We start from the raw sequence: 23,501 nt of genomic DNA, 5'->3' as shown, positions 1-23,501 counted from the left end.
TGAAGCTATGGAAGTGCATGATGGCACTCAGAGAAGTTATAAGAGACAGTGGCCAGCTCATTCCCTCTCCCCTCTCTCTCTCAAAAAGAGAAAGAGAGAAAGGCCAAAAGCAAAAGTCTGAAAAGAATCCAACATTTATTAAAAATGCTTAATTAAAAACTTTAAATGTTTAACCTTCCTTAGTATTCAAATAACATGACTTCAATGGGTTCAAATTACTCTATGACACATCCTATTTGGACATTCCAGAAGATGTCATTCATTTATTTTCCATTCCACAGTATTTATAAAAGGCTCATATCCAGGAATTCAAAGAGGCATAGGAAATAGCTCTTGCTATCCAGGAGCTCAAAGCCCACTGCCAGTAAGAAAGTAAACAAGTAACATAATTAATATAAAAACTGTAGTAACAGTAACAAGAACTAAGCCCTAGAGGTACAGAGAAGACAGTACAACTAAATGCTTAAAAGCTTAAGCTTCACAGGAGGTATCGTTTGACCAATCTCAACAAATAAATGAGTAGGCTTGGGGGATACAAAGATGGGGAGAAATAGGAAGCATTCTAGAATTATGGAACAGGCACTGATAAGTAAAAGAGAACGATGTACTCAAGGAACAATGGGGACAGTTCAGTGTTGATAAAGTACTTAGAAGCAGTATAAAGCAAATAAACCAGGAAAAAAGCTGGAATCAAATCATAAAGGGCCTTTTATGCCCTGCTAGGGAGTAAAGATAGCCCAAGGTAGGAAAAAGGAGAGAATGCCTAAATAGCATCAAAATTCAACTAGAAAGGGCTAGTAAAACAAATCTTGGGCATCTGTTTATAGATGGAAATCCATATATACTGATGGATAAAGTTGTGAGAATGAATGAAATTGCCCAAGAATATGTCAGTAAAAAGGCAAGAATATCTAAGATTAAACCAGTAATACTTGGGGACAGACAAATAAAAACGAAGGTCAAGGATGGGGATTAAAACAAAACAGAAAGCCAAAAGCAAGTCAAAAGAGTATAAACACAGAAGTCAAGAGAAGCTTTAAGAAAGAATGTTTGGCTCATGCCTGTAATCCTAGACCTCTGGGAGGCTGAGGCGGGTAGATTGCTCGAGGTCAGGAGTTCGAGACCAACCTGAGCGAGACCCTGTCTCTACTAAAAATAGAAATAAATTATCTGGACAACTAAAAATATATATATAGAAAAAATTAGCCGGGCATGGTGGCACATGTCTGTAGTCCCAGCTACTCGGGAGGCTGAGGCAGTAGAATCGCTTAAGCCCAGGAGTTTGAGGTTGCTGTGAGCTAGGCTGACGCCACAGCACTCACTCTAGCCCAGGCAACAAAGTGATACTCTGTCTGAAAAAAAAAAAAAAAAGAAAGAATGTTTAGGCCAGGCATGGTGGCTCATGCCTCTAATCCTAGCACTTTGGAAGGCTAAAGCAGAAGGATCACTTGGGCCCAGGAGTTCAAGACCAGCCTCAGCAACATAGCAAGACCCCATCTGTACATTAAAAAAAAAGAAAAAAATTAGCCAGGCATGACGACATGTGCCTTGTAGCCCCAGCTACTTGGGAAGCTAAGCCAGGAGGATTGCTTGAACCCAGACCTGGAGGTTGCAGTGAGCTATGATCATGCCACTGCACTCCAGTCTGGGCAAAAGAGGGAGACTCTGTCTCTAAAAATAAAATTTAAAAAAATAAAAGAATATTCAATAGTGCTGGCAAACAGGATGAAAGATAGAAATTAGAAAGCAAATTTGGATTTGGAAGATAAGGAAGTTATTAGTGACCTTATTAAGAAAGGTAGACTCAAAAGCCAGATTGTAATAGATGAAGGACTAAAAGGCAGGTAGGAAAGTCGAGGAGATATCAGAAATGATCTCTAAATTTGCTACAAAAGGAAATAAGATAGTCACTAGAGAGAAAAATAGAGTGTGGGAGTAAATACAGGGTTTTTCCATTTGTTTTATTTCATTTCTTTGGAGTGGATGAACCAGGGAGGCAGAATTGTGCAACCATCACTACTGTCTAACTTCAGAACATTTCATCACCTGAAAAGGAAAACCCATATGCATTATCATCCCTCCCCTCCCCTTACCCCAAGCCTCTGGCAATCACTTATTTGTTTCTGTGGATTTGTTTATTCTGGACACTTCCCATAAATGGGATCCCAGGGTAAGTGGCCTTTTATGTCTGGCTTCTTTTACTTGGCGTGTTTTCAAGGTTCACCCATGTTGCAGCATGTGTTAGAAATTTATTCCTTAAGGCTGAATAGTATTCCATTATATGGATATATCACATTTTGTTTATCCATTCATCAGGTGATGGATATTTGGGTTATTTCCACCTTTTAGCTATTATGAATAACACTGCTATGGCATTCATTTATAGGATTTTGTATAGGTATATGTTTTCATTTCTCTTAGGTATATATCCTGGAGTAGAATTATTGGGCCACACAGTAACTGCACGTTTAACCTTTTGAGGAACAGCCAAATTATTTTCCAAAGCATCTGCATCATTTTACATTCTCACCAGCAACGTATGAGGGTTCCAGTTTCTCCATATCTTCACTAACATTTGTTATTGTCCATCTTTTTAGTATAGCTATTATAGTAGATGTTAAGTAGTACCTCATTATGGTTGTGCTTTGCATTTCCCTAATGACTAATGATGGTGTGAGCATCTTTTCATGTGCTTACTGGCTATTTGTGTATCTTCTTTGGAAATATCTAATCAAATCCTTGACCATTTTATTGTTATTTGTCTTTTTATTTTTGTGTTATAATAGTTCTTTACATATTCTGAATACTGGGCCCTTAACGGATAAATGATTTGCAAATATTTCCTCTCATTCTGTTACTATCTTTTCACTTTCTTGACAATATCCTTTGAAACACAGAAGTTTCTCTCTTTTTTCTTCAGCTGTGCTTCCAGTGTCACATCTATAACTTGTCCAATCCTAGGTCATGAAGATATATGCCTATATTTTCTTCTAAGAATTTTAATTCTTACATTTAGGTCTTCAACTGATTTTGATCTGATTTCTGTATATGGTGCCAGGTGGGGATTCAATTTCTGTTCTCTTGCATGTGAATATTCAGTTGTCCCAGTGCTGTTTGTTGAGAAAATTATTCTTTTCTTATTAAACTGTCTTGACTCCCTTTTCAAAAATCAACTGGCCATAAATGTATGGGTTTATTTCTGGACTCTGAATTCTATTCCACTGAGCTATATAACTATGCTTATACAGTACAGTACCGTTTTGTTTTCTTTTCTTTTAATCCCATACTAGAGTGTAAAGAGCAATGGACTTGAAGTAAAAAGGAAAAAAACAATGGTCAGGTCCTAGCTGTGCCTCGTATGTGAGAATCAGCCTTAAGGCTCATTTTCCTCACTCCCACACAGTTGAGAATTAAGTGAGATGTGCAATTACCCTGTAAACAATAAAAAGTTAACTTTATAAATACTTTCTTAATGATTAAGCTCAACCTCATACATTATTTTGACAGCCAGGAATAAAAGAAAGTAACATCATAAGAATCCTTTACAACGTGTTTCTAACAAACAGTGTCTAGCACATAGTGGGCCCTCAATACATATTTATTGAATGAAATTAAGCATTTTTCAGTTGTTTTGTATTCTTTTTATTCATTCTCTATGACTGTTAAGATTATGAGGAAACAATCTGCAAATTTAAAAGCATCATATTTGGCTGGGCACGGTGGCTCACACCTGTAATCCTAGCACCCTGGGAGGCCGAGGCGGGAGGATTGCTCGAGGTCAGGAGTCGAGACCAGCCTGAGCAAGAGCGACCCCATCTCTACTAAAAATAGAAAGAAATTATACAGACAGCTAAAAATATATAAACAAAAATTAGCCGGGCATGATGGTGCATGCCTGTAGTCCCAGCTACTCGGGAGGCTGAGGCAGGAGGATCGCTTGAGCCCAGGAGTTTGAGGTTGCTGTGAGCTAGGCTGACGCCACGGCACTCTAGCCTGGGCAACAGAGCTAGACTCTGTCTCAAAAAATAAATAAATAAATAAATAAATAAATAAATAAATAAATAAATAAATAAATAAAAAAGCATCATATTTAAGGTTCTCTCTTTAGCAATTATTATTTCCCTTAGGCTATTTCTAACTTTAATAATATTATCCAATATAAACACTGAATAAGGTTCTCCTCATATTATATTTAATAAGGAAAGAAAAAAATCCAGAAATTATTAAAGGCACGGTGAATTCTATAAAATTTAATAACAACCTGATTATTTATTGGTAGTTCCTATAGTTACACTCTACAGTTACCAAAAAAATCCACTTTTTTTCAGTTCTAGTAGTTTAAGGTCAATATTTGTTCAGAGGAAAGAGCAATTTCTTGGCAACCAGCAATATGGAAATACTTTTTTTAAACAAAGTTTTACTCCAAAAAATTGCAAAGGTAAGTCTTTCTAATTTTTTAACAACTTTATTGAGGTATAATTACCTAATGTAAAATTTATCCATTTTAAGTGTCCAATTCAATAATTTTTAGTACATGTACAGAATTGTACAGCCATCACCACCATGCAGTTTTAAAACATTTCCAACACCCTAAAAAGATCTCTTGTGCCATCTGTAGTCAGTCCCCCAACTACCTCCACGTAACCACTGATCTACTTTATGGATGGTCCATATAAATGGAATCACACAGTATGTGGCCTTTTGCATGTAGTATGTTACAGCATTTAAGCAATTCATTCTTTTTTATTTCTAAATAGTATTCCAAGTTTCTTTATGTCTGGTATAAATCAACTCACAAACAACTGTGTCCTCTTTTATATGGAGGCAAAAATAGGTGAGGTACCAAAAATACCAACACCTTATATGTTTTACATTTATTCCACACTGTTTCCAGTATCTCTCTAAAATGCAAATCTGATCACTTTCTCCTCTACTGAAATTTCTTCAGTGGTTCCCCCATCAACCTGTAAGGCAAAGAAGTCCAAGCTCCCTGGCAGAGCATACAGGATAAGCCATGCCATTCTGTCCAGTCTTCTTTACAGCTGCATTTTTCTTGAACACTTTCCCAACTATTAATGCTGAAGTACATATGGTTTCCCTGAGCTTTTTTCTATCACCTTTATGCCTTTGTACCCATCTACTTCATTCACAAACTTGACTTAATCTTTCAAAATCCAACTCAAGACATTTTCCAGAGCCAGCTCCTGCCTCACTTTCTCAATTGTATCATTTTATCAGCTTATGCTTTAATCATTTTACTTCTTACACCATGTCATTACTTTACCAAACTCATGATCCAACAACTAACCTTGTGTCTGAACTTCATTGCTACTCAATAAGCATCTGTTCAATTAAACTGATTACATTCTGACTACTAGTGTTCTGCCCATTTCATTAAGGAAGATCAATTGCATGGATAAAGTCCACTCTGAAACTGATATGAACGGGACCTAACAGAAGTAACACAACACAACTCCAACGTCCAGGGGCAGTGGTCTACAAAGAGGGTATACTCTAGCAGTCAGCAAACTATAGCCCACCAGCCAAATCCAGCCCACAGCCTATTTTTTTAAATAAAATTTTATTAAGCACAGTCATATTTATTCATTTAACTTATTGTCTATGGGATGCTTTTGCCCTCCAACAGCAGAGTTGAGTATTCCAATAGAGACTATATGGGCTGAAAAAGCCTAAAATGTTCACTATCTGGCCCTTTAAGAAAAAGTTTGCCAACCCCTGGTATAAATCATAATCCATGCTACACAGGAAGAAAATACCAGAACTTGCTTTGTATAAGTTCTTTCATCTCATCTTTTCAAACTTCTATTTTTATATATGTAGTCTAACAAAATAACATGAATACAGTAGTGATATATATAATATCTAAATTTAAAAATGTACATATATTGGAGATGGTAAATGCCCCATATTATATTTTTACTAATACAGGTGGCTCAATTAAAAAAAACAGTTAAGTGCTAGGACAAGCTTTAGCTTTCCTAAATTTACTTAAATTTAGCAATCAAGATTATTAGCAATCAAAGTTATTCACATGAACGACTAAGTTCTGTAAGTACTTCAACTCAGAGAAAGAGGCCTAGAATTACACTTTTTCCAAACTGAAATGCTCAGAACATCTCTAAAGATTCTTTTTATGGTGCTAAAAATGTTATTCAAATGATACAGGTAGTACTAATATCCTTCAAGTTAGATGCAATAAAATATGAGCTATATGAATCCAAAATGATTCAAAGGTGGCTAAGTTTTCTAAAAAGTTTATTATGACAGACAAATCAAAGGCAAACAAAACTCCTTCCAACCCCTAAAGCTCAAATGCCTGATAAATAATTGGTATATAATAAATATACAAACTAAGAGAATATCTTGCTAGCTAAATTCTTTAAAAAATCTATTTGTACTTAACAACTTAATGTAATTTTGTAACCAAAGTGTTCCTTAGTTAGGATAGCAAGGCTATTTCTGTTTAAGACAACAGATACTAACCTAAGGCTCTGAAGAGCCCAGGAAATACAAAATTCCCTTCTTTATAGATTTTAAGCTTAGAAAAGGTGGTTTCTAGTAACTCAAAAGTTGGGGACTGATCAATCGTCATCAACAAATTTATAAGCTCAAGGTTAATTTACCAACTGAACCTTGATTTATCAGATTAGGGTTGTCATTCTATGTTGAATCAGATTCTCCAACAAATAGTCACAGCCCCCAGAGAGAACTACACTCTACTCTGCTCACCTTTAAGGCTTTTTCTGAGGCCTTCCGAGATGACTAGTATGAGACTTTTGAGGAAGGCTAGCCATTAGACAAGGCTTTTCCCCACGATCTGACTGCTTGAAGTGACATCCAGGATCAGGTCGATCCTGTATCCAGGAATCATGACCCTCCCTGAGGCACCAGTCATCATGAGACAGTCAGTGCACTTTGGCACTTCTTGAAAACCACTGGGCTGCTCCTTTAGCTGAAAGGAAAAAAAACATCAAAACCACAACAAACAAAACAAAGGGGAAAAATCAGTAATTCAATCTGAAAAGACAGAGCGTGGGGAAAAATATACCAAAACAGCCTTGTCTAGATAAAAATGTAGCCTTGCCTTGATGTAAAGTGCATAGTTTCAATATCTTTTTAGTGACTGCACAAAGTTTATTCCCAATATATAAATCTAAAAGATTTAAAACCTACTGTATTACATCTGAAAAGAACAATTGAAAGGGGAAGTTAAATAAAATGACTGTGGGAATACAGCTAAATAAGTATAATCAAAGTATTTATGAATGACTAATAGCTGAAGGCTTATGTGAGTATACCCCATCAGGAGACCAAATGCTCAACATCTTTATTCCCTCAAGCTATAATCTGACATGGAGAGGCATGAACTACCAAAACAGGCCAAGTTTAACAGAACTGCCAATGCACATTTCAAGCCAATCTACTAGTATTCTTACATAAAAAATTAGGCTTCCATCCTCTTTAACTGTGTTTACACTAGTACAAGGTGTACCCTTATCCACATACAATGCTCTTGACCTTGCATTCTATTGAATTTCAATGTTAAGCCTTGCTTGAAATAAGCAATTTTAAATGTTCGTATCATTATGTCCTTAAATTAAAAAAAAAAAAAAACGTAAAAAGCTGATAAATAAATAATAGAATGATTTAAGGCTTTAAAATAAAAATCTGCCTCAAAATAAAAATTTTAACTGTCAGAATCTAGAGATAAAATTTTGCTTATTTCAGGCCAGGCACAGTGGTTCACACCTGTAATCCCAGCTATCTAGGAAGCCAAGGCAGGAAGATTGCTTGAGCCCAGGAGTTCGAGACCAACCCAGGCAACACAGCAAAACCCCATCTCTACAAAAAATAAAAGGCCAAAAATTGGCCAAGCATGCTCTGTGCCTCTTGTCCCAGCTACTCAGGAGGCCAAGGCAAGAGGATCGCTTGAGCCCAGGAGTTTGAGGCTGCAGTGATCTTTCATCATATCACTATACTCCAGCCTGGGAGACAGAGCAAGACCCTATCTCAAAAAAAAAAAAAACTGCTCATTTCTGTTTTCAAATACAAAATATTTTCCTAAGACATAATGATAAAAGGCAAGAAAAAGTCTTTGAACTAAATTGTTTTAAAAGTTGGACCATGACTCCTTTAAAACATCCTTACCCTAAAGGTAATGATACTTTGTCTATCAATTATTTTGCCTTTCCTTCTCCTACTTCATCCTGTATCAACCATATCTCAGTTTAAGACTACCAACACCCACATAGATGCCCAAGCTGAAAACCTGAAAACAGCACTACACCAGTGTATCTTTACTTGTTTGAGAATATGATTAAAACTATGGCTCTCTCTCCCCAGAAAAATGTGCATGCATAGTTGAACAATGCTTAGATATGATTTCAGGGAATTCACTGAACCCTCTGAAGCACAAGCATGAACTCCAGGTTCAGAAGCCCTGTCATATACTTTGCTTTTTTCCTCCTACCTTACATATCATCTTCGAAAACCTGCCTAGCATACCTATCAAACCTTCCTGTCCAGGACTAGCTTAGTTTTGGCACTCCCCATGTTTTTCCTGGGTTGTTACAAGTAGTTTGCTAATTCTTCCTATCTTATCATCCATCCTTCAATCCATCTTCTTTCACCTTGTTGGCAGAGAGTAACCTTACCAAAATTTGAATCTGATCATGTGACTCACCTGCTTAAAATCTTCAATACCTCCCCTGCAAGTGTTAACGGAATGAGGTCCTAAAACTCCTTAGCGTTGTATCATTTGTCCTCTACCTACATTTCAAACATCTACTCCTCCTACCCTTCTTTCCATACTCCAGTCATACAATTTATAATCTCCTTATCCACTGTTTTTATGTCTTCATACTCTCGCATACTGTTCCCTCTTCCTGAAATGTCATGGCTCAATTCCTTACTCTTCTCTCAAAACTTATGTCCTTTCTTTATGCTCTCTCAGAACCTTCTGTTTATTTCTGCCATGAGATTTATCTTAATGTATTACAAATGCTTATTTACTTGCCTGTTTTCAAAGACAATACGTTTTCTAGGGCAAGAGCCTTGCTTAAATCCATCTGTGTGTCCCCAGTACCTAGAACATAAATACAGAACTAAATATAAATGTATGGAGCTGCCACTATTTTTGTACACAGCCAAAGTTACTATGTATCACAGGGAAAACTGTTGAGGAATTAATCTAAAATACATTCTTAACAATTCAAAATCTAAAGAATTCATTCTGGAAGGATATTTTAGCAGTAACTCTCTAGAAAATTAAGTGTAACTATCACCAATTCTTTATAAATTGTCTTTATCTGAGTCAGGTATATATATATATTTTAAATGATGCTAGTTCCCAGACATCCAAAACAGGAATTATAGCTTAGTAAAGATACCAGAATACTAGGTAGGTAATCCTTTGGATAAAAACTCCTAAGCCAGCAAATACTCGGCAGATAATATAAGTTAACTACTCCTCTCTTCTTAGCCTCTCTTCTCCTCTACATCATCTCATACTTAGGGTCCAAGAACAGTCCTCCTCAATACAGCACATTTTAAGCAGTAACTGCAGATTGACTGCAGTCGGCACAGAAGTTAATTTTTCAAGGTAATTCAATAATCTATTCTAAACTATATCAAACAGATTAGGAATTATCCTATTAAAAATATTCACAGAAGGTCAATTCCATATCCCTTGGAAACCTATCCCCAAGTTTAACAATTCTAAAGGTCAAGAATTAATTATTTTTATTTCAAACAAAATACTTTTTGCTGGCCTTGTAAGTCAAAAATGTTTCTAACCTATTTCATCAAAGTTGTTCATTTTCACATGCTTTTTGTGTAGTTTTCTAAAAGAACAATTGCAGTTACTATGTTCCAAGACTATGTTTTCCAAATTTGACCGTACATCAGAATCAACTGGGGCATTTTTAAAAATACAGATTCCCAGGTCCCTAGCTAGAACAACTGAAATGAAATTTCCAGAATTCTAGCCAAGGCATATATATTTTATAAAGCACACTAGGTGATTCTGATGCAGCCATTTCAAAGCTACTATTCTAATTATCACAGTAGTTTCGACATGGAAGAGCTAGAATCAGATAGTAATACAAACATCTCTAAATGAAATTTTCCTTACATGTGTACAGTCTCTTATTGCTTGTTGGTTCTGACAAGCTAACAAACTTGGGGCAAAATTTCTTCACCCTCTGAATAGAAACTATTTTGATGTATCTTACCAAAGAATTCTAGATAATAGATTAGTTACTGTAGCCACACATCTTCATCAGAACAATCAACCAGCATTTCTTTTTAATTACTCTATTATATTTGTTTCTTCCTTAAGAGTGTTTCTTATCACATGACCTTGTAAAAAGGCATATTCAGTAAGAGTATTACAAATGTGAATTGCTGAAGATTCACCATAAATACTAAATTGAAATATTCTATCAACTCCTTTAAATTATGCATTTTATTATTAATATATTTTCATTATACTAATAATTGCAGATATATACATCTCTATAGCACACAAGCAATAATAAATCCAGGGGTTGAGAATAGAGCCAAAAATATGGGTAGAAAAAGAAAATGCAAATGATCTGCATCCAATGAATTCTTATTAAATGTTCTTGGAAAGTTGAACTGACAGAGACCAACATATACAGTAATGTTATACGTGTGTTTAAAACATTTGAATCACAAATCAGAAAGACACAAGCTAATCTTGAGATTGTTACTAAGTCCTTAGTAACATCAGTATTATGAGGCTACTACAGGAAAAACAAGAAAGCTCATCTATACACAGATAAAATGTCTGATAATCAATCATACTACTGTAGCATCCCTAAAGATTCCTTACAAGTATTTTTAAAAAAGAGAAGGCTCCCCAAAATTCTAAGTGTCCTCAAAAAAAGCACCTATTTTAAATATGTGTTTAAAAGTCTTTACCTACACAATTAAATCCGAGTTTTGACAGCTGTTGGCACATATTTTTAGCAATTTTAGTGAATAAACACATTTTATAGGGGGAAGGGGGAACTGTGGCTTCTGAATCATCTCAGATACTAGAAACAGTTCTCAAAAAATCCTGGACTGTCTTTTAATCATTAAGAATTAGAAGCAAGCCATAATTATAGATCCTTACCAGTTAAGGTAAAACCATTTACACTGCCTAGAATAATCCCTATCTCTGATGAACACTGATGAACTTTTGCAACAACTTTTGAGAAATGACAAGTGAGAATATAAGACCCCAACCTATAGCCATTTGAATATATAGCTGATGTTACTCTGACATTCTCTTTCTATAAATACATGCCCTTACTGAACATCTGCCCCAAGAAGTTATAAAAGTAGGTGTCCCAGTTGGTCTTAGAAAAGCTGGGACAGCTAGTAAAAGAAAGCAAAACTCTTGAATGTCAAAAACCACAGGATTATTTTGACTGCAAATATCTTCTTCAAAATGTTAGCTTCCAGGGCAAGCATAATATCAATAAAGAGATGCAGAAGAACTCTTCAGCATATAGAAATCTCAAAATTTGAAAGATAATACTACTATTAGCACTTGCAAGGAAGAGAAAAATAACTGCTACGCTATCCTGGAATGTCATTCATCACTAAGAAGGTACTGGCAGGATTTCTTCTGGGCTCCTTTATTGAGCAATGATAGTTAGCCACATGTTCCTGGAATCATAGTACAGAATAGTTTTACATTGCAAAACAGTACTAGAGAGGATCTTTGCAGAAGATAAAATTCAGAAAAAATCTTTTCCAATAACTCTAATTATAATTTGTTGATTCTACCAAAACATCTGATACATCAGTAATATAACATGACAAATGGAACTATGAGTATTTGGCCACAGGTATGTTTATCAACATCAAAGATAACTACTACAAGGATAAGCAATATAGTTTTCTTGTGTGTCAGAATTCAAAGTCATATCTGACTCACTCCCCATAACTGAAAATATTACAAACAACAAATTAACTGAAAATACTGTAAACAACCAATTTTATCAAATAGCTGCATTAAAAAAAAAAAAGGCAAAAAATACACACATACAATTCAATCCAAGCAGTCATCAAAAGTCCTAGACAGAGTTATGCAAACATACCACACTCATGATACCTCAGACAATGGCCTGGACTTTTATTAAATAAGGCCCAAGAAGATAAGTAAATACATGAACTAATGTAAAATGATCATATACAGCTCAAGATTTTCACCAATAACACAGCCACCATTACTCTTCTCTCCTAACTCATCACTAAATGATGAGCTATCACAGATGACATGATATTCCTATATTCTTTTTACAAACAAGTTATAAGAAATGGGGTCATTTGTACATACTTAGCCAGGTCAACAGACAATATGACACCAAGTTTTTCCATTAACTATTTCTGGACTCAAAACAACTTTATACTGGCTTCTTTATAAACTTCACAGATATAAAAAATGAGCCACACCCTATAGCAAATCATCCATAAGATCCTTGAATTTAGTCATTCAAAAATGAAATTATACCATAAAAATTCACATTATGTAAGATTTGACACATGCCCAAGTAACATTAACCCTTCTCCCCCCTTTAGTGCTTCCATACACTTAGTATATATCTCTATTTTATCACTCATGAAACTATTTAATAGGCAATCTCCCCCATAAGACTGAACTTAAGAACCAGAAATCCATCCTGTTCATCTTTGTTATCCTCACTGTCTATATATGTTCTGATGATAATAGTCACTCATGGAACACTGAATGAATAAGAACAAAATACCTATGTTACACTTGCACAGAAGGCTGAAATAGACAAACAAGAAATCAGGTAAACAGAGGTAAATTTTAAGAACACACAAAACCAGAATCAAACAGAAAGGCAGTAAGTGTATCAGGAAAAAAGCATTGATCTGTAGGGGCTGGGATGTCTTTGGAATCTAAATAAATTCTAATTTAGATTTTGGCAATAACAAATGCTACAATCTAACCACTTTGCCTCCCTGGATCTCAATTTCCTCATTTTTTAAAAAAAGATAAGACCAAATGCGCTCTATACTTCCTCATGTGCTATGAGGATGATCTTAAAGCAGCAAGAACACTTAGTCCTGAAAAATAGCATTAACAGAACAGATATAACATACCACATCTTAGAGACATGACTCTTAAGCAAAGGATATCATACAGGTGGAACACACAACTCCATAAGTAGTAACAGGTCACACAACAGCAGCCACAGCCAGCCAAGAATCATAAACACATATTCCTAATGTGGAAATTACTGACACATTTACTCATTCAATAAATCTAAAAAACAATCAAGTTTTACCAAAGGCAAAGGTTAGGAGATTTGAAAAGAGATATAAAGGCAAAACTCTATTTATTATTCCCTAGTAGTAACTACAATATAGAATATCTAGCATGCATGCACATACATGCACACATACACACACACAAGAACAATACAAAAGGCATCTTTATGGCATAGAAAATGGTTCCTTAAAATGAATCATAATTTAAATATGCAAGCTAGAATATTTCAAAATATTTCAGCAAAAATTAATCTGGAATACATTTCCTCTCTGCCCCAACAAGATGAATCTTGTTGAGACAGTACCATACAGGGGATCAGAGACATTCCTAAACTTGAAAACTGAAACAATTCACAGGCCTATGTTCCAATTTCATAATCAAAATAAAACCTTTGCCTTAAGAACAAATGAACCTTCCACCTCAGATAAGCAGCAGCAACAGTAATCAATTTTGAACTTGACTACCAGATTCAACATAATGTTTATATCAATTTTTTAAAAATATAAGCTCTGTTGTCAGTACTATGCTAAGTATTATAGAAAATAAAAGGAAACTAAAAGCCAAGATCCCTGCCACCAGGAAAATCTTCCCAACCTTACTGGCGAGGTAGTTTAAAGTTATTGTAAACACACAGCCGTGTTTCCCAAAGAAGGATCTAGAAAGAAAGGTGAGCAATTCCAATATCCATGTACATATTTCAAGATTTTCTAAACTAGAAGAGGACCCCACAAAACAAATTTTACAAACAAAACAGATCCAGATATATGGGAACAAAATATATTATACACCAAAGGGCATTTCTACAAAGACAGTAGACAGAGCACCTTGAATGGATAATTTCACATATAGAAATATTTCACAATAGAAAACAAGAATAATTTTTCAACCAAAATCATTACAAATAAAAACAAAACAAACAAAAGACTTCTAGTTTATACAAAATAAAGGTGAATGAAGATGTTAATTATTATAGGTCCTATCAAGAGGGAAAAATCAATTTGAGTTTCAAATTTTAAAGTGTCCTTTATTGCTTGTTTATGTATATAATCAATGTCTACCTGTTTCTGATCACAGCAGGACCATAATTGGTATACGTGTCACATGTCAACTAATTATGGATTATAATCTACCTAAATTTTTCAGCTCTATCTCCATGAATTATAACCTAAATCCCCTTTAATATCAATCGCTCAAACAAAACAATTCTAACTCTCTTCCCCCAAATCAGGATCATGCAATCATAATTCTTTACTGGTTCCAAACCTTCATGATAGAACAATATAATGTACCTTTCTTTAAGCCTATCAAGTACTTTCACATACATTATTTCATTTCAAACTTCCAACAACCCTATAAAGTGAGGCAAGTAATGTTTTCTTTATTTTATGGATATTAAGGATAGAGATTTAGGGAAATCAGGTCACTGGTACAAAGTTCACTGCTAGAAAGTAACTGAACCAAAACTAGAACCCACATGTCCCAACTCCATGTCCAATTTATATTCCACATTATCACACAAAGGAAAGTAATTCTTAAAGTTACCGAACTTAAAATCTATACTTTTCTTGCTTAATAAAACCCTTATAAATACCACAGGAATTAAAATTAAGATTCTAAAGCAAATGCAAACAGTAAAGAGAATAGTCTAAATATCACCTTTCTATATTAGCATATGTTAAAAAACAAATATAATGTTCAAGAGCAATTCAAATGCTATAGTAAAAATACCTTAAATTAAAAAAAAATAATGTATTGTACTCACTCTACCATACCACACACAATAACTCTGCATAATGCACGTTGGCAGAGAATAGAGAGGGTTAGCTATAAATCAGTTATATGGTACTTGACTTAAAAACATAAAAATGTCCAAAAACCTTCACTTTTCCTAGTCTTAACCTCCTCTTGGCTTTGCTGTCCTCTAGCCTAGGGGTCTCCAGTGGAGTGCAAACAATCCACTGAAATATGGGGAGAAATTATGAGAATGCTGTCTCCATTTTTTTAAACCTGAAAAAAAAGAATTCATTTTACTAATATTTATGATATAGACTAACACTGTCATCCTCAAATAAATTCATAAATACATATATAACTGAGGTTCAGGGTAAGCTCAAAAATTTTTCACAGAAGGGATTTCTATTCAAGAAAATATGGAGATCACTGCTATCAACAACAAAGGTAGGCCCTAGGAAACACCTAGATGATTCTAGACTGCAGCAAATAATCAAAGAGAACCTACTGTAGGTGTTCAGTATTCCACAGATAAAGATTTTCTACACACTGGCTCAAGTCTGACAGAAAAAAAAAAGATTTTCAACTGCATTTGCATAACCCATGTGATATAAGCACAACTTACCTCATCCTGGACTCCACTGGTGGTAGTCAACTTGCTCCCATCAGTAATTGTAATAATTATTGCTGGCTCCAAGAAAAAAGGATTTCTTCCCTAAAGTCAAAAAAACATATAGACCATATTAAGGTTGAGACTTTGGCTTAATTTTTTTGAGTAAAAAGTCAATTCTCAGAACAGAGTTCACACAATCCACTTTTCTTGTTAATAAGTTTCACATATATATAGTATATACTTGTTTGTACATTTTTTAAAAAGATTTAGAAGGACGCAAACTAAACAGTGGGTTAACACTGAAAAAATCGGAGTAGGCAGAGAAAAAGACAGATTTTTCACTTCTTTAGACATGTCTGTATTGTTTTAATTTTTACAATGAGGATTTATATTTATGTAAATAAAAGTATTTAATTTCTTAAAAGGGACCCTAAGTAGTTCAGTTCTAATAATTTAACTTTTTTAGATATTATAAATTACAATAATAAAAAGAACTGGATTTCCTTAAAGACTTTCTTAAAGAGGAAGACAACACAGTTATGGAAACATTACCATCATCTATGCATGTAATCAAAATGTCTAAACTAATGTGTAGGTATATGGCTTTAAGTACTGTAAGAGGTAGTTCCTCTGAAATACTAGGGCTACTCTGAGCTAAGCAAAATTTAACAATAATCCAGCATGAAAAGTTAAAATTAAGGATGTTTACCTAAAGAAAATGCTTGGAGAAAGGAGTACAAAAACAACAGTAGCAGAGGTAAGGAACATAGTGGCACAAGGCTTTCAAATGCTCTAAATAAAAGGCAAAAATAACTTCTAATAACTTCCCCTTGAATCTCTGGCCAACCCATTCTATCAATACTATGATCAGTTCTAGGTGACATTATTTGGTGAGGAACTTAAACATAAGAGTGCCTTTTACATATAAATGGCACTCATTTGAGATATCAAGCACACTCTGTATAACTCTCTAACACAAAACTAAGACCAAAGTGCAGAAGTTTTAAGAGAATAAACCTTGTGTTTGAAATCAAAGGTATCAAATTTTCTGCTACTAATGGTTATCAAATTTTTGGCTACTAATGGTAGCAAGAAGTTTTGATTTTAATGTGCCTATGAATCACTTGGGAGTTCTTGAAAAAAATGCAGCTTCTGATTCAGTAGGTCTGGGATGGAGACTAAGAGCCTGCATTTCTAACAAGACAGCAGGCTAATAGATGCTGATGTCCACACTCAGAAAAACAAGAATATCGAAGGGTTATATGTATATGATATTTTATGGTTCTATATATCCTTTCCCTTACATTTACCTAACTCAATTCCTCGTATATTACAATATATACTCAATATTTGTTACATGAATTTATAGTTACAGTAATTATGTGATAACCTAATCATCAAAAAGTTGGAAGACCTCACAGATTAAATGTCTTGATCAAGTCATACAATTTGTAACTGGCATGTGCACTTTTCTAATTGGTGTCTAAGAAAAAAATGCTTCCAGAAGGACACAGCTTCCTCTGCTTAAATAAAAACTTAAAATATGTTGGATATAACCTCTAGAAGATGCTGAATGCATAGCAGCATTAAAACGTCACAGGAGTCTTGCAGGAAGAAAACATCAATTAATTTACCCTTCCTTCCTCCTCTACAATGTTCATGTTAAAAGGAACACATTTGGGGAAACATTACATTATATTGCCTCTTACACCATTCACCCTCAAAATGAATAATAAATTCTAATAATGCAAGTCTTCTCAGGAAAAGTTCATTCCTACCTCTTAGTTTTGATGGTTTCCCTCAAGTAGAATGCTTTCCTTTCCCCTGTTCACAACCTATCCAACTCCTCCTCATTCTTTAAGGCCCAGTTTAAGTCTTTTCTTATTAAATAAAATTAAAAGATAAATGTTTCTTCAAATAAATCTGGATTGAATGATTTCATGGAGAACATTTTGAATACCACTTTCCTATATAGCATTTATCCTCTCCTTTTCAAATGATTTTTAATTTAAATATAAGTTTAAATATACATCACCATGCACAACAATGTGAATATATACTAACACTGAACTATGCACTTAAAAATGATAAAGGCAGTAAATTTTATGTTTTGTACAATTTTTTAAAAATATACCATCTTGTATGTTAGTGTGTCATGTGTTTAAATACACAGAAGGCAAGGAGCATGTCTTATTCCTTCCATACCACTAAGTACTGAACACAATACATTTGAACACTTAAAATATTCATTGATTCACTGATTATAGCTTAATACCAACCTGTCCAAGTTCACAGAATCATTTAGAATTACTCAAGCTACAACAAGCTTCAGAAAATACAGATAGATATATGTTACCTTTACCTCAATATAAATGAGTACTCCCCAAACTCAACACATAACTCATGAATTTGCTGGGTTACAAGGGTATAAAAAGGAGCACTACCTCCCTCCTATGTCTGCCCAACCATCCACTCTCTACTCATTCATGATAGTCATTCAAACATTTATTGAGTGTCTACTATACCTCAGGCATAGTGTTACGTACATGATACATAATCTCGGCTTTTATACATAATATGTATATATGTACACATAAAAATTACTCTACTCTCTTTCTTGGTCTCTGTCAATAGCATTTCAGCTCAAAAACTGGCAAAGGAAGATAAAACCAAGATGTCCTATTATCTAACTGTTTTATCTTGCTGCTACCCTTAAGCTAAAACTATTTTTATTGACTTGCTGCCTTTCAAAAACAAATCAGCAAAGCTCTGAAAGCCACCCCAGCACAGATCAAATACTTATAGTAGGGTCTTTTGTATCACTTCTACATTTTAATATGAGTCAAAGTCAGATCTTTCTGACCAAAAGTCTGACACCCATACATTCTTATTCCTATACAAGCACACTGCGAATTAACTTTCAGAGGCCAAAAAATTAGTCATATTTGTAATTAAAGAATAACAATCTACCGTGTATCAGACTCTTATAGATGATGGTGTCCACCCAAAAACGAACACACACTTTTTAAGGCTCATATCTAAAAAAATCAAGTTAAAATGTATTAAAACTTATCAGAAAATCTGAGTTATTAAATTCATTTAAGAAAAAGTAACTTTGATTTTAGTGTTTGCTTAGACAACAAAACAAAGCTTTTAGTCAAAACTTTAGTTACTAGTCTCACAATATACAAAATACTCTCCACAAGGGCCATGCCTGAAATTACTATAACCAGGCTCTTGATGATAACAATAAGACACTGTTATTATTTCACTTGATCCTAAAGAAAACTTGAGTGAGGTAAAATATTCAGGGAGATTAAATTATGTAACTCTAAGTGGCCTAGTTGGTAAGTGGCAAAGACAGAATCTTAATAAGACATTCCAACTCTAAATCACACGGTCTTTCTGCAGCACCTGGAGGTCCTATTGGTAGCTGCTAAATTCTCTTGGACACAATTCCATACCAACCTGGATTGTGCCATATTCAACCAACAATGAATGGTGTTATAATCAGCTTGTTTTATTTTGTTTTTAATACATTCTATCTGCAGTAAAATTAATTTCAGTAGGACCATTCCTTTATTTGGATTTGCTATTGTTCTGGGATTTCTTACCCATCAATTTTTTTACGTATAATACCTTCCCCCAACACAAACATACTGAAATAAAACACACTGTACAGCAATGTTCACTTTTAAAAAACATGTAACTTAAGCCAACATTCAGAGTATATATATGAACACAAGATAAAATAATACATCCTTCTAACTTTAAAATTTGGAAAAGTCAGGTTCTTGAACCTGACTTTTAAATTAAAAATGAGAATAACAACATTTAACACATTAACTGCCACCTGAGTTGTATTTAACTCACACTAGTTTTGAGCCTGGGGCCTCGTGAAGCATATGTAACTCACACGTCCCTTCACCTTGGGAGCCACGTGAACTATTTCTCAAGTTGCATATAACTCACGCACAGAAAACAGTAAAAAATAACAAATTTTTCATTAAATTAGAAGCAATCATTTTGCTTTGGAAGTTTTTATTCTATTTTCATAATAAAACCCAAGTGGTCCCAAGAAAATAATTTTTTTTCTGGTGTGGCAGTCAATGTGTTAAATGAACATAATTTACACAAAAAAGGAGGTTTTTGATTTCTTCAGGAAAAAAGTATCCCTACCTCTATTATATAAATGTTTGACATGTGCACATTTATTTAAGCATGAATTTCTAAATCACTAGCAGAAAGTGACCAGAACATGTTGCTCAAGAAAGTTTTCTGGGCCGGGCGCGGTGGCTCATGCCTGTAATCCTAGCACTCTGGGAGGCCGAGACGGCGGATTGTTTGAGCTCAGGAGTTCGAGACCAGCCTGAGCAAGAGCGAGACCCCGTCTCTACTAAAAATAGAAAGAAATTATACGGACAGCTAAAAACATATATATATAGAAAAAATTAGCCAGGCATGGTGGTACATGCCTGTAGTCCCAGCTACTCGGGCGGCTGAGGCAGGAGGATTGCTTGAGCCCAGGAGTTTGAGGTTGCTGTGAGCTAGGCTGACACCACGGCACTCTAGCCCAGGCAACAGAGTGAGACTCTGTTTAAAAAAAAAAAAAAAAAAAAGTTTTCTTATATACAGGTTTGCACTTTTTCTCCTCTGCGTTTTACAGTAAGTACACTTATTCTTGGCAGTTGCATAATAAATTGGCATCTTTCTCTGTCAACATTATTGTTTACCCAGCAAATTAAAACACGATTTTAGTTGTCTGCCAGTATTATAAGATTTTTTCACGTTTAAAGAAAATAATTTAAAATTTTAACATTTCAAAAGTCTATATTAGAGTTATGATTTAATTACTGCCATATAATGTTATTAGTTACCTGGTGCCAAGCCTATGTAGCTTAATAATTCTCAAATCCTCATTTAAGATCAATTATTTTACATTTTTATTCTTAATAAGTATGTTTATAAAGGCACTCAACTGAGATAATCCACTAGGAATTTCCCTCAATATTTACCTTGGTCATAAAGTTATAAATAGCCTTTTTCATAATTATAAGGTATAAAAAAAATTAAATTCTGCTACGACAAAGGCAGCCAGTAGAGGGACTAAAACTTTACTTTTGCCATTAAGCAGAATAAATTCACATGTTTTACTGTCAGAGCAGTGGTTCTTGACATAAACAAATACAGACATATCACTAGAAAATACAATGCAAAGTATAACGTTCTGCCTAGAGTGCTATTTACTAATGGGAATCTTTTTGTAATTTAAAAATTTTGATTTTGGTCAAAACCCTTAAGTAAAAGGGCTTTGCCACAAGATATTTTAAGTAAAAATTTTCACTTTGCTTAAACTTTCTTATTATAGCTTCTCTCAACGATTATCATGGTGTTAAACAATTCAGTTAAGGCACAAAATCTCAATAACAAGAAAATTTAAAGACTGCACTTAAGGTAAACAAATATTATCCATTAAAACCTATTTTTGCAAAGAAAATGCTTTTGAAAATGTTAAAATTATTTGAAAAGAAAATTCCCCCAAACATAAACTAACTGGGATCTCACAACCAGAATTCTTTCCATTTTACTCAAGAAACTGAAACTGTAGTAGGGGGAGAAGCACAAGAATTTTACTGTATCCTTAAACAGGTCATAACCCATCTTGTGAAGCAAAAGTAAGGCAGCCCTGAGCATTCAGTAAAAACTGTTAAGTGCTAGCTTTGGTGTAGTACTAAAAGCCCAAGTTTTCTTCCAGTGTCATCATATTGCACCATGTGTGCTAGTCCTTCAAACAATCCCACAAAAGATAGCCAAATGCCTTTCTGTGCTTACAATTTCCCATGGTATTAGGCTTTTCTATTGAAGGAAAAATGTGCACCAAGGGTTAGCTCTCTGGCTCTTCTGTGACAGTATCTTTAGTTAACCCACAGCTATCACACTATCTAGATGTTTTGCTACACGCCAGGAAAAGTAATGGCCCGTAGAATTCAACAAATGAGATGTTAAGATGTATATCCCTAGGACATAGCTTATCACTAATCAGAAATTTCCAGAAATAGCCTGTGCTTTTTTCAGTCTAAAACTTCTTTTTCAAGTGAACAACAGCAACTTAAAACGTTAAAAGCTGGAAAGGCATGCCTTGAGACGTAAGTACTATGTACCAAAGGTTTTCATACATATACTGGACAAGTATTTCACAGGATTGTCGTCAAATTTTTTGTAATAGTTAAATTGCTAGACAAGATGATCTCTAGGTTCCCCCTATTTACATCTCTGTAGAATCTACAGAGACAGTAAAAATATATTTTAAAAATCTGCATTATCTATCCTACTATTTCCTCTATTACCATAGATAAGAGAGGTGACAAGGTATGTTCACCTAAAATTAGAAACCACCTCATAGTCATTTAGAAAATTTTTCTGATATTTGGCTATATGAATTTGTCAAAATTCAGATTCTATAAAGCAAATGTTAAAATATAGAAACATTAATATAAACATAATATTCTTCTATTTTAATCTTATTTTTAAAATTGCATCTTAGGATTCAATTCACATCCAAAAACGTATTAGTAATATCACCAATAAAAATAAACATTGTTAAAACTGTATAAACTGAGGAAAGATTCTTTTAATACATACTTTGCAAAGCAAGTCAACTAGAATAAATAACATTCTTTAGATCAGCAGTGCTTAAACCTCAAACATGTGCATACCACAATCAGAACTTTTTTCCATGTCTGTTTATTTCCTGTACTAATATTTATATACTTAATATTTTTCCTTAAATCAGTTCCATTTTTAGCTTCAAACTATAGCAATATAATCTATGAAATCATAGCTTTTGTGCTAATTATATTTGTCAATTCAATAATTCATTGCCATTAATGTTAATTTTTTTAAAAGGTGGGGAGGTTCATTAAATTATGGTATGAATACACAAATGGATAATTACACATTCTATAGAAAATATAATTATTTAAGTCAATAAAGATTTGACAGGTGCTTGCCTCATTTCAGGGCAGGAAAAAAAAAAACAGACTTGACAGGCTTACATTTAAATCAATATTCCAAGGCCAGAATTATAAGTTTTATGTTTGTTTTCGATTTCAGCAACATTATTACTTTTACTGTTCTAAATCTCAAGTGGTGTGCCATAAATGAGTCTTGTGATGTCAAAGTCTAAAATATTCATCTTAAAAAATTAGTACTTTTAAAATAGTACCTTTGACTATATACAAAAGATCCCTGAAGGACAGATTAGAAACTGATTAACTGATTCCCTCTGAAAAATGGAAGTGAGCAACTCTATAACTTTTTATAATACTTCAACTTTTTTTAACCATATGCATTTATTACATATTCAAAACAAATACTCTTCAAAATTAAAATGTGCCTAAGATCCCAAAATAAAACTTTTAAAAAACCTGCTAGTGTATATAAATTTAGTAACTTAGAATACATTAAGGTCCATACTACAGAAAAACATGTTTAAATTCTACATTAAAAAAATATTTTAGTTTCAAGTAATTCCATTATACAATTGTGTACCAATACAACTCTTTTATTCAACCACATAATTCCTTATGTAAAAACATAGCAGCATTAAAAACAGATGAAATAAGATGAGCAAAAGTAGGGGGAAATTGCATATATTTATTTTAATAAATGACTAAGGAATCCCCCCTTGGAATTTGATTTAAATAATAAACCAAGCCATCATAATGTAACAAATAGTCAGTATAATAACTGAAGAATTACTAAAGTTTGACTCTGTGAAAAAAATTAAGGCAACTCAATAATTAATAGAACTAAGTATAACGG

General features: G+C 34.0%; 1 protein-coding gene across 2 annotated transcripts in view; it reads right to left on the bottom strand.

Annotated features, from left to right (window-relative positions):
* INTS6 (integrator complex subunit 6) overlaps positions 1–23,501 on the bottom strand; it is an 86,862-nt gene that overhangs the window by 48,442 nt on the left and 14,919 nt on the right. The window contains exon 4 of one of the 2 annotated variants that reach the window (XM_045567465.1): positions 15,690–15,779. In XM_045567465.1, the coding sequence (XP_045423421.1) occupies positions 15,690–15,779 (90 nt within the window). Of the gene's footprint in view, positions 1–6,750; positions 6,971–15,689; positions 15,780–23,501 lie in introns of those variants that run through there. The other variant, XM_045567466.1, reaches the window with a different exon arrangement.

This window comes from Lemur catta, chromosome 13, assembly GCF_020740605.2.
Source record: "Lemur catta isolate mLemCat1 chromosome 13, mLemCat1.pri, whole genome shotgun sequence".
NCBI classification, from domain to species: domain Eukaryota; kingdom Metazoa; phylum Chordata; class Mammalia; order Primates; family Lemuridae; genus Lemur; species Lemur catta.
Note: the sequence above shows the minus strand (reverse complement) of the source record. Positions and strands in the feature narration are given on the sequence as shown.